Genomic DNA, 12,055 nt, shown 5'->3' on the forward strand with positions numbered 1-12,055 from the left:
CACTTTCTGGTCTTTAGTCCAGAGCTTTTCGTCCATGGGAACGTTTGATCCCCAGATCCGATCACTTTCCTTCAAGTCGATCTCTCGCTGTCCCTTGGAAGTCATCTGCTGTGGTGTTATCACGTAGGAGCCATCTGAAACATGAACAGGAACACAACAACCTACCCAACTGGGTGGGAGATGCACATGGAATTATGTGTCCACAAACATAATTGATGTCAGAGTGTGGGAGAGTCCCCATGAAACCAGGACCATCATAATAAGAGACACACTGAACTCCCTTTGGTGCCTCAGAAATATTGAAATGGGCGGCACAGCGAGTGCAAGGCATCTTCACAGTCTGGCAGTGTTTCAGGGGAACTTCCCCTACTGAGACGGCTAAATCCTTATTCTTTAAAAGAGAAAAGCTGCTGCTGAGGAAAAAGAGGAACATGATCAAACTAGATGTCTGTGGAGAAGTTGGCACTCAAAAACTGTGTCTAATTACGACCCTGGTTTGGTGGAGGACGTGGAACTAGTCCTTTCGTTTGACCTCGGAAAGAGGCATAGAAAGCATCAGGTGACACCAGAGAAAGTAAAGTGTGGATATAATGGCTCTCGCTGTGGGTACAGGCTGAATCTGTACATCAGGGTTTGTGACAGACTTTGGCATGTTTCCACACACATAACAACAACTTCCAGTAAAGTTATGAGTGCTCTGTTTGGCAAGAAACATGTAACGATACCACAAATTAGTGTGATACTGATCAGGAGGTCTCTCCTCATCCTCCATAAGGTCAGGGAGCAGCTTAGCATCGATCAACAGTGCAAGGGCAGTTAGTACAACTCCCGTGGCTGGACAGTGTCCTCTCATAGTATCTCCTTATGAGAATGTCCCCCTACAGTAAGTGAGAGAAGGTACCGCTGGTTTCTTCACTGCCGTTGAGGCGACCAGTGCTCTAAATGCTGCCGACCCCCTTTGTAGGCAGACTTTTCCCCTCCCTCGGTTGGGTTTTTTCTCACAGACAATACTACTCGGTTGCGTGTAGCTGTTGTCTTTTACAGTGTGTGTTGTGTATCCACCTAGAGATGCCTTCGACTGCAGGCTGTAGGTGTTGCCAGCATCACTCTGTGTGGACCTCCCACCAGGTGAGGTCCAGCTCTTCGTTTATGACTCTGATGAACACCCAGTCACCAGCCTGCAGCGGTCCCTCCTGTGGACACGGCACGTCTTGAAAAGCGTTCTCAGAAAAACATTTGTGGTGATGTTTTAACACCTTTGACATATAATCAACTATGTCCCCTTCTAATGTGTAAGTCTGTTGGTATATTAGGGAACTGAGGTGTCTATACTCTCTTCCATACACTATTTCAAAAGGTGACACCTTTTGAAATAGTAATACAGTAGAGAACCAGTCTTGTTAGGTGTGATTCTCATACTAAGTTTAACTGAATCGAGACATGAAACCCAATCCATATTGGTCTGTGCCGTGGCCTATAAGTAGTTTTTACCGTCCTTTTTTCTCCTACATTTGACAAACATTGTCAAATCATTTCTGAATCTAAGCGTTGCAAGCGTTCTTCATTGCTGTTTGCTGTGACATCATCAGTGTGTGTGTGTGTGTGTGTGTGTGTGTGTGTGTGTGTGTGTGTGTGTGTGTGTGTGTGTGTGTGTGTGTGTGTGTGTGTGTGTGTGTGTGTGTGAACCCAACCGGCCTCTCGCCCATCACTTTGCCCCATCAGAATCATTCTGTGGACAGTCAGCTGCTCTGTGGCCTCAGCCGTGCAGTATGGGCAGCGTCCCTCAGTAAATTGGCAGTTTGGAGACCAGTGTTCCTCTCTACCACACTTAAAGCACGTTGTTGCTGAATGTTGATTTCCTCTAACTGGACTGTGTCCAGTTTAGAGCTATTCTCTTCAAATCATTGAGCTGTATTCACACTTTTTGTTGTGGTTGGCATAAATACTTAATGTTTAGGACACATTTCAGGTATTGTTAATATATTGATTTGTTGTCTCTAATGTCGTGTGTGTGTGATGTCTTCTGTGCATTTATTTAATCTTTATCAAATGGAAGGAGGGATGTGAACTAGATTTTGAATGAAGGGTCTCTTCTGATTCTCTCCCCACTAGAATGCGTTTGCACCTGATTTCAGTACGGCAAAGTGCAGGTGAGGTTGTGACCTAAGCGTCACGTTGTGTGTACTTATGTGTGTACTTATGTGTGTACTTATGTGTGTAGGTGGTGGTAGGAGTCTAACTGCTGATGGCCCTAGGCCGAATCACCTCTGACCTACAAGGGAATATCCAGCGATCAAGAGTCATCTGCTGCATCAGAGCAGAGGAAGCTGTGACATGCACTCAGTTGTAGCAGCAGCTCTTTGTTCAACAGTTCTGTGTTCTGTTGCCAAAGTTGTTGAGCTGTAGCAGACCCAGGTAGTGGTCAGAACTAGATCCCAAGGACGCTCATAATGCATGTGGAGTTTTCAGTGCAATACTATAGGTTGCAACCTTTTAGTTTCCTCATTGTCGTTTTCCTATCGATGCAACAAAACTGATACTGGAATGATGTGACGCAGGAGAAACCTTTTGCAATGAAATCTTATCGAACAATATCTTAAGCAGATGTCACTGAGTCAAAATGTGTGTAGTTATTTTTAGAAGTCATGCATCTGTCCTCCTCTGCTCACACCCACCTCGTGTCAGCTGTCACCTGGGTGGAACCGCGTCGCTTTTGTGGCATTGTCAGGTTATAATTGTGTCATTGTCGCGTTGCCTTCACACTGTGGTCAAAGCGTCACTTCATCACGTTATGCACAGGGCAGCGCTAGGACTCTGTCAGTCACGTTACATCCCAATAAGACAATAGGTTTTGTTTGTAAAGAGAGGAGGCAAAGCTTCCTCAAAACCAAATTGAAATAAACTTTAAATAAGGATTCGAAATAACAGTTTTTTTTCGTGTATTGCTTCTTTTTGTTTGCATTGTTTCCCTTCTCTTTCCAGAGCCTCGTGTACTGTAGAGAACTGACTGATGTTTGTGGAATCAGCAAAGGGGAGAGGGGGGGTCACCACGCAACCGTTTCTCACTTGAAATGTATCTAAATGATAGTTTTATTACAATAAAGACTTGTACATATACGTACTCATGAAAGAGCTGCTCTGAGTTTGCTGACGTTAAATGAAGCTGAAGCTTGTTTAGGGTGAGGTCAAAGGTTCCTGGAGGTCAATGAGGCTCTTTGCTTTTAAGCTGCATTATGGGGAAATGTAGGATCCAGCTGTTCCTTCCTGAACTGTCACTCTGCTCCCACAATATGTAGGGTTTGCAGATAAATGTCAACATCATATTTTCAAATATGCAGATTTAAAGTACCCAGTATTTAATCAATGACAGCAGGGACATGAGTACAGCCACTTGTGGAGAGTACGTCAAAATTAGTCTTTTAATGCTGTTTCGGCATTTAATACGACCCTTTCTAGAGAAGTTTACAGGCACCACTTGGTACAGTATAAGGCCATGGTCCAGTGTATGGGTACTACTCTCAGAATGAGCTGGGGAATGCTTTTAATCACCATCTTAGTAGGTCACCTTATATTCAGCTGCTATAACCCCTAATTTCACTAACACTAATTTCACTAATAAATTGTAATAACTAATTATAACTAATTATAACTAATGATCATTTTTTCACATTACTTTTATGAGGCTTTTTACAACATTTGGCTTTGCTCCGTATCACCATCATGCTGTGAGCTTCACTTTTGGACCAACCACAGCTGCATTTCCTCTACAGTCAAACCACTCGCTTTAAAAACCAAGTGGAACATTTGTGTCACAGGCACCTTTGCAACCACAACCACCCTCCTCCTTCTACACCACTGACAAAACCCTATTTTGACCTTAATAAGTGTTAACACCTCACCACCTCTTTCTCAGAAGACCTTTACTGCAGATAAAGAGCAGCTGTTGAATTTCAGGCATCATCTTTGAAGAACATCAGGTCATCATGAAGACTGGTCGCATCCTCCTGCTCTGCATCCTGGCGGCTGCTCTGGTTTCCACGGTGGTCTGCAACAGTAAGATCAACTGCATTATTATTATGTATGTGACTGTTTTAGAAGTGTCATGTGAAAACATCTGGATAAACACGATCTTTATTTTATGTTCTTCAGATGTGTGCTGCTACAGCTACCACCCATGGAGAATCAAAAAAGACTTAATCCAGTCTTATATATTAACAAATGAGAAGTGCCTGAAACCTGGAGTCATGTGAGTTTATGAAATAATTAAAATGTATATTTAACACACACAGGGTCCAGTCCAACACTTACTTATTTATCTGGAAACTAAAAGTGAGATCGATAATAAAACAAGTCAAAATTCTAAATATGGTTCTTCAAGAGGAAACATTTGTTTTATATCTATTTATTTAGTTTCCTTATATTTATATTTATTGCATTTTTCAGTTTGGTGACTGTAAAATCTCGTCACATCTGTGTGGATCCAAATCTGTCCTGGGTCGAAGGCATCATGGAACGTCTGGATGAAAGACTAATAATGTAGCTTCCTGTTTGTGTGTTGCTTTGATACAGTGATATATTCATTTTTGCGCTTATGTTTGTTCTTGTGGCGCTCGCACATATAATCAACTAGTCATTTTGAGCCTGAATTGTATTTTCAATGCTTTGTATTTACAATAAGCTGCATTAAAACTGAACAATAAAGATAAAGCCTGATTCCTTTATATTTTTTTGACAAAACAATTATCAGTTTTGCACCGGAAGAGTTTATTTTTCCTTTTTTTTTTAAATACCTTTTTTGAAGACTGAAATTTAAATTTAACACAGGTGTTTGTTTGTTTTTTTTAAATAAACAAACCTGGAATGTTTTTATTTGTGTGTTTCTTTCCAGGAAAAATATAGGAAGTATGTAATAATAATAATAATTAACACAAATTACATGCATACTAGAGACCAAACAGCTATTTTCTTCACCTGTTTACAAACTATGGTCTTCTTCAAAGATGAAGCTAAGAAATTTTGCTACATAGTGTTTACTCTGTTGGCCACTAGACGTCACTGTTTGTTTGTGTTGCTTCAACAGCAGTGTCTGAGTGTTCATCTTCTCAGCTGTTTTGTTTTCCACACATTCCACAAGCTTTAAACAATAAACGAATATAGCCTGATGGGTCAAAAGTCAAACAAACATGTCTGACTAAAATTATGTATCTGGGCACACGTTACTATTTGACAGAGTTCAGTTTGAATGTCTAAGTGCTGGTTGTGTTGACATAAGGGTCCACTGCACTTTTAGAGTGTTCGTATTTAGGACCTCTCAGCGGCGCCATTGGGGGGAGTTAGGACGATTCTAAGGGCCCACGAACTTTGAGGGGCCCACCGACACCAGCTTAATAATAACATTATTATCCATAATGTATAAGATTTCAAGAATTTATCAAAATTACTGCCTTTTTCTGCCTCTCCGGTCAAATTACATCCCTCCTCCTATTTACTGCATGGTTCTGTCCATCTGGAGCCTATAGACTCGCTGAACCCCCTCAGCCAAATAATAAACAAGACTGGCCACGGATACCGACTCCCACGGGGCCACCATAAGTCACCTCCTCTACATGGATGACATCAAGCTGTACGCCGAGAATGAGCGAGACATAGACTCACTGATCCACACCACCAGGATCTACAGCTCGGACACTGGAATGTCATACGGGCTTGAAAAATGTGAGACGAGGGCTTCCAGCAAACAACACTATTCTCCTCATTCGTAGTGTGAAAGTTACAACAACAGTGAACTCTGGTGGTTGACAATAATAAATGACTGCTTAAATTGATATTAAACCTGTTAGTAGACTTTTACATTAGCTTTGTTATGTGTTTGCAAAGTGTGCCAACACTCACTGGATGCAAAGCACAGCATTCATGAGGCACATATCTATTTTATTTATGTATCAACATCGAAATATTTTTATTTTTGTAGGTTAATGACTAAATCTGAACCCGTGCTATTTTTCTCTAGGCTGTGTCTGTAGATATTCAGTATCTGTGTGTTGTGTCTGACAGTTTTCTTTTTGTTGCTTCAGGTTAATCTCTTTTCTTAATACATTTCTAGTCATTTCTGCTCTAGTTTTCTGAGACAGTGTTGTTTTGACAGCATGATAAATTGTTCTAGTCGTGTAATGATTTGTTGCTCTTCATTTACTATACTACTAATACTACTACTACTAAGAGAAATTTCATTTATGTGAAGGTATTTTATATTGCGATAGCACTTTGATATATCTATGTAATCCAATGAGTAGAGTTTTTTGTTCGATGTGTTATGAAACATTACATTCAACATAAAATGATGAAATGCATGAACACCCTGTTCTTTGTATGTTATTTTCACTGAGCTGTGAATGATCATGAAACTGTTTAGGCAGATAAGACGTCACATCTTGACTCCCTGGCAACAATATAGATATTAAGGGAAGCAGAGAGAGAGTCACCTGGCTGGACACAAACGCGGGGATGTTGTGAAGATGGTGTGTGGATCACTGTCTGTCCCTCTGTTTGTTTGCAGCCCACCTCTCCTGCTGCTCGGCCTGATGATTACTTCGTTATAAGTCACCTCCTCGAAGCAGACCGACGCTCTGTGTTTGTCTGGAAACGCAACAATCATCATCGTCCATGATCTGACACAGTCAAAAGATTTCACACTTTAAACTGCTGATTTCTTTATCAGTAATTATCAACTCATCTAGTTCATGACAGAAAGAGTTGTTTGTTCTGCCTTCAGCTGCAACCTTAAGGTTTATACACTAAGACTCAACAGAAAGTGTCAAAGTAGACTGGACAGATGAGTTGGTGCACGTCAGGTAAACAGCAGCACCTGGTTTATGTTTGTATGTCACCTGCTTTAAACTGCTGCTTTTCATGTTTTAACTTATGGTTAAATGTAGAACCGTCCTGCTCGTAGCTCAGGAAGGAGTCGAGGCGTTTACACACTACGGCCACACGATGGCAGCACTGAACAGAACGGAGACGCTGTTCACAGGGACACGTTTATTCTTATTATAAAAGAAAAACTCTTGATCCTTATGGAATTCACTCCTCGGTTCACTACGTCTTCTTCTGTACGGTCGTTGTTAAACACACCAGCTGAGTTCAGTTATGATATTATTTATAAATATTTACTGAATTTCTTTTCTTAGAATTATATCAGGTTTACATTTGACAAAAACAAAGACTAAATACATTTTTGATCTAATCTTGTTTCTTATTATTATTTGTATTATTTATAGTGTACTTGTTTTAGATATTTCTGCCTTTGTCCATTAATTAAATTATTTTATGTCTTTTTTAAAATTTCAAATAATTCATTCAAAATGAAAATAGAAAAAAAGCACTGGTTATTCGTTTAAATATTTTCACATAATGTTTAATTGTCTTTATTTATGATATTCTTGGTTTTTTTTGTTCTATATTTTTGCTTTACATTGTGAACAGATAAAAATAATTAACTAATGGTAACAACACGGTCATGGAACTGAACGTTTTAAAGTCAACAATGAGGCTTTAAAGACTTGACACATAACTTCCTGTGACCGTGCAGGTTTTGCAGAACTCACCTGTCTCAGCTTTGGGTTTCATCCCGACGCACCGCTGCACCAGCAAAACCAACAAAACCAGTAGAAGCACAAGAATCAAACCAAACATAAGGGGAATAACCCAGTAGACAAAGAGAGGAGGAGACGAGGAGTCAGGAGGCAAGGGAGGACCGCCTAGAGTGGAGGAGGACGAGGGAGGAGAGAAGCTTTGATCTGCTGCAGTGACCGAGGTTAGTGGAGACAAGACGGGCGTCTCTGGGATGAACAGAATCAAAGAGGTTCAGAAAAGAGGATTCCTGTTCCTTCTATTTCATGTGTGTTGAATCCTGACCTGAGACATGGATCCAGCTGGACGGAGACTCTCCAGAAGCCTCGATGCTGCATTTATAAACTCCTTCATCAGACTTGGTGACGTGGTGGATGGTCATGTGACCCGTGGGCTCAGTCCTGATGAGGGAGCCGTCTTTATAGAAATCAGCTGGGAGTTCGGAGGGAGGGCTCTTTGTTTGACAGTGCAGAGTGACATCATGTCCCTCCATCACAGGGAGGACAGGGCTCTGCAGGATCACGGATCCACCTCAACACAGAGACAAACCACAGCATTTCATCGTGTCCACACAGACGCATCAGCACTAACTCCACAGTCTGATCTCACCTGAGACACTGATGCTGCTGCTGCTGCTGCTGGAGCCAGAGCTGGACTCGCACCAGTAAACACCACTGTCCCACGGGAGGATGTAGCTGATGGTGCAGAAGAAAGCATCAAGTTTTCCCCAATCAGCTCCACACGCAGCTCTGGTTTCTCTGCTCGTGTTCCTCGTCACCGTCCATCCAGCAGATCCGTCGTCGTCCTCACAGCTGAGATTCATGAACTGGTGTTCAAAGAGCTGAGAGCTGCTGGGACTCACAGTCAGACGGGCTGTGGAGGTTAAAATGAGACCAAGGAGAAGAAAACTGAAGAAGAAAACTGAAGAAAAAGAAGAAGAAGAAGAAGAAGAAGAAGAAGAAGTGAAAAAATGAAGAAGAAGAAGATACTGACCCTGGTTTGTGCAGCACAGCAGTGAGCTCATGACTGAAATAAAACCAGATTCACACGTTTTAAGACCGTTTTAGAGCTTTAACACTCTAACACAAAGATCCTTAAGGTTTGATGCTTGGACACATTGGAACGCTGCACCTACATTCACCTCCTCATGTTCATCTCGTCTATTTATATGTTTGTTCCAATCTCTACTCTAAATAAGCCACACGGTTCCAGACGTGGTCGGTTGCATCATATCCGATCACAGTAAAACAGGAATTGATAATTTCACATTAATTTGCTAATGAATCATCTGTGTGATTGATTCCCGAAGGATTGAATACTCCCGAACCTGAACCGACCCATTAACTGAGGAGTTTCAGCTGCAGCATCTGAGACCAGATGGATCCGTACGCGCATGGATCCGGTTCTGACCCGGTGTCACAGCGATCGGACCTGCTTCTACTCACCGAGCAGCCTCCAGGAGCCCGTTCCCTCCATCTGAGCTGAGTCACTGTGTCCTCGCCTTCAGAAACCAGAACCCGACTGTCCTCCTTCCTGTGCTTGACATTTGTCTGGTGGTTTCTGTGGAAAGTCATCTGCAGCTTCTCTGCGCTGACGTTCGTTGACTGGAGGAAACGTCCAGAAGAGCAGACGTTGAGCTGGAAATCACAGCAGTCAGTTACTAACACTCACTGATGGAAATGAGGCCTTTTGGTTTCAATGTCTCCACTGAAGCCGACCCGACGAGGACCCGGCTCATCACTGAGCTGATCATGAGTTCTGATCTAGGCCACACGACCTCTTCCTCTCTGAATGTAACTACTGTACGCTGTGGTTTGGGTCGCCTCCATCTGGGTCTACGTGACCCAAAAACCAGCTCACTCCAGTTCACCTCAAAAACAAAACAACCTTCAACCCTCCAGGGCGTTCGACCATCTGCCTCCCCCGGCTGGAGGTGAGAGAGGAGAGACGACCACCCACAGCTTCAGACTCACTAAAGGGTTTGTGCAGGTCCAGCACCACTGCTCATAGTGGACCAGCCTCAGCTCGGTTCCTTCCAGGTAAAATGATCAAAGGTCTCAGTGATGAGGTCCACTCTGCGTTTCCTCCTGTTATATCCTGTTGGTTATAAGTATAACCATGAATATATAAAGATACTGTATATACAGTATTTACCTGGTGTTTGTGGGTTGTGTTATTTTTACCTTTGATAGAACATGTGTATAACTTAGAATGAAGGTTGTGTAACCTAAATACATGTTAAATGTAAACAAACCTAAACAACTGAAAATAAAGAAATGAATTTTAGTCTATTTGTTGTTAATTTCTTGTTAATGTCGTCGTGTTTCCTGTTAATGTTTTTGTGTTTCTTGTTAATCTTGTGTTTTGTCTTTTTGTTTGTTTGTGACTTGCACTTCAGGGACACCGTATGTTTCAGTTGCAGGCCGCTGCAGGTATGAAGGGACCGGCTGTCATGTTTCACGCCATGTCCTGTTGTCACACTACTTCCTGTTTTATTTTGTAGACTTCCCGTTGCCAGTTCAGTGCTCACTCCCTAGTTCATTCACCCACACCTGTCTGTAATCAGTTAATCACTCACCTGTGTATTTAGTCACCTCCTGTTCCCGTAGTCACTTGCCAGATTGTCGTGTTTCATCAGTGTCGCGTGTTTCCTGAGCGTTCCGAGTTTCCCGTGTTTTCGTGTTCCGTGTCCGTGCTCCTCGTGCCTGTTCCTGTTTTGCCTTGCTCCGTGTATCCTGCCTGTAAAAGAACCTGGACTAACTACCTGACCGTGAGTTTGCCTTATCCCCGTTTGTACCTTTACCGAGCCTGCTTGTGTATCGAACCCTGCCTGGACATTTAATCAGAGATTGCCTGCTCCCTTGTTTACCGCTCACTGAACACTTCCGTGTATGACCTGGACTGCCTGACCCTGCCTTGTCTAATAAACCTGCGCTTTATCATAATCGTGCCTTCGTGCTGTGCATGTGGGTCCGCCGCCTGCCCGAGTCCTGACAGAACAATCTGGCCAAACTTGGACCCAGCCAGCACTTAGCCTCCGGTCAGGTCAGTGACTGTTTTGTTCCTTGTTTTTGTACGGCGAATATTCTTCTCCCGAGGGAGCATGGAATTCACTTGCGCCGAGCTACCCAGCGACCTACGTGATTATTTCAAGATCCTCGCGGAGGATTACCGACGGGCGATTAACCCGGAGAACCAGCGCAGCGCCGTTGAGGTGGCGATATTGACGCTGGAGGACGATGACAGCGCGTTAGAGCGCCCCAGCGTTCGTCGCCTCTATGAGCGGCTGTGCGTGAGGTACGATGAGTTAAGCGACGCGCTCCGCACCACGCCAGCGCCAGTCGCACCGCCGATGGTTTCGGTTTCCTCCTCCCAGCCCCGTCGGATCGTCGTGCCTGCACCAACCTGCCCAGCTCCATGGTTGTTCCGCTGGGAGGATTTCCTGCACTCACGCGGTCCCCCGTCTCCAGTTCAGCCGTGTGTTGCCCAGTCCCCAGTTCAGCCGTGTGTTGCCCAGTCCCCAGTTCAGCCGTGTGTTGCCCAGTCCCCAGTTCAGCCGTGTGTTGCCCAGTCCCCAGTTCAGCCGTGGTGTTGCCCAGTCCCCAGTTCAGCCGTGTGTTGCCCAGTCCCCAGTTCAGCCGTGTGTTGCCCAGTCCCCAGTTCAGCCGTGTGTTGCCCAGTCCCCAGTTCAGCCGTGTGTTGCCCAGTCCCCAGTTCAGCCGTGTGTTGCCCAGTCCCCAGTTCAGCCGTGTGTTGCCCAGTCCCCAGTTCAGCCGTGTGTTGCCCAGTCCCCAGTTCAGCCGTGTGTTGCCCAGTCCCCAGTTCAGCCGTGTGTTGCCCAGTCCCCAGTCCAGCCGAGCCCGGTTCAGTCCCCAGTCCAGCCGAGCCCGGTTCAGTCCCCAGTCCAGCCGAGCCCGGTTCAGTCCCCAGTCCAGCCGAGCCCCGCTCCAGTCGAGCCCCGCTCCAGTCGAGCCCCGCTCCAGTCGAGCCCCGCTCCAGTCGAGCCCCGCTCCAGTCGAGCCCCGCTCCAGGTTTCAGTCCAGGTTTCAGTCCAGTCGAGCCCAGTCCAGGTCCCCGTTCAGTTGAGTCACGCTCTGGTCCAGCCGAGTCTAACCCATGTTCCAGTCAGAGGGCACCGTCCGTCTGACAACTGTTAGTTCCACCCAATCAGGCCCGACGTCTCCCCCGTCGAGCTCGGCAGCTGTAAGCTGTCATGCCAGCTCCAGAGGGGACGCCGTTCCAGTTCCTGTCGATCCGTTAGGGGTCGTTCTTGTTCCTGTCGGCCATGTTGCGGCCGTTCCAGTCCCTGTCGGCCATGTTGCGGCCGTTCCAGTCCCTGTCGGCCATGTTGCGGCCGTTCCAGTCCCTGTCGGCCATGTTGCGGCCGTTCCAGTCCCTGTCGGCCATCTTGCGGCCGTTCCAGTCC

General features: G+C 44.9%; 3 protein-coding genes across 3 annotated transcripts in view; 1 reads left to right on the top strand and 2 right to left on the bottom strand.

Moving 5' to 3' along the window:
• The window catches only part of LOC114851109 (basement membrane-specific heparan sulfate proteoglycan core protein-like), a 134,247-nt gene that overhangs the window by 57,189 nt on the left and 65,003 nt on the right, over window positions 1–12,055 (bottom strand). The gene's annotated exons all lie outside the window — the stretch shown is intronic.
• Window positions 3,653–12,055, top strand: part of LOC121202091 (C-C motif chemokine 3-like) — a 47,581-nt gene continuing 39,178 nt past the window's right edge. The window contains exon 1 of the mRNA XM_041069890.2: window positions 3,653–4,053. Coding sequence (XP_040925824.1) covers window positions 3,984–4,053 — 70 coding nt within the window. The 5' untranslated portion in view covers window positions 3,653–3,983. The remainder of the gene's footprint in view (window positions 4,054–12,055) is intronic.
• On the bottom strand, window positions 6,545–10,814 carry LOC129603802 (sialoadhesin-like). Its single transcript, XM_055506951.1, has 6 exons — window positions 10,208–10,814; window positions 9,075–9,726; window positions 8,239–8,550; window positions 7,915–8,160; window positions 7,605–7,638; window positions 6,545–6,636 (listed from the first exon to the last, which is right to left on the bottom strand). The coding sequence occupies exons 2-5, from the start codon at window positions 9,103–9,105 to the stop codon at window positions 7,610–7,612; spliced, it is 618 nt and encodes a 205-aa protein (XP_055362926.1). The 5' UTR covers window positions 9,106–9,726; window positions 10,208–10,814; the 3' UTR covers window positions 6,545–6,636; window positions 7,605–7,609.

This window comes from Betta splendens, chromosome 2, assembly GCF_900634795.4.
Source record: "Betta splendens chromosome 2, fBetSpl5.4, whole genome shotgun sequence".
Taxonomy (NCBI): domain Eukaryota; kingdom Metazoa; phylum Chordata; class Actinopteri; order Anabantiformes; family Osphronemidae; genus Betta; species Betta splendens.

What these genes read in the sequence shown, in the direction of transcription:
- LOC129603802 (XM_055506951.1), bottom strand. Translation starts at nt 9,105, where the DNA reads ATGGAGGGAACGGGCTCCTGGAGGCTGCTCG. An exon ending in CAGCAGCATCAGTGTCTCAG is followed by an intron (nt 8,161 to 8,238) that starts GTGAGATCAGAC and finishes CTCTGTGTTGAG; the next exon opens with GTGGATCCGTGATCCTGCAG. An exon ending in CAGCTGGATCCATGTCTCAG is followed by an intron (nt 7,639 to 7,914) that starts GTCAGGATTCAA and finishes TTGCTGGTGCAG; the next exon opens with CGGTGCGTCGGGATGAAACC.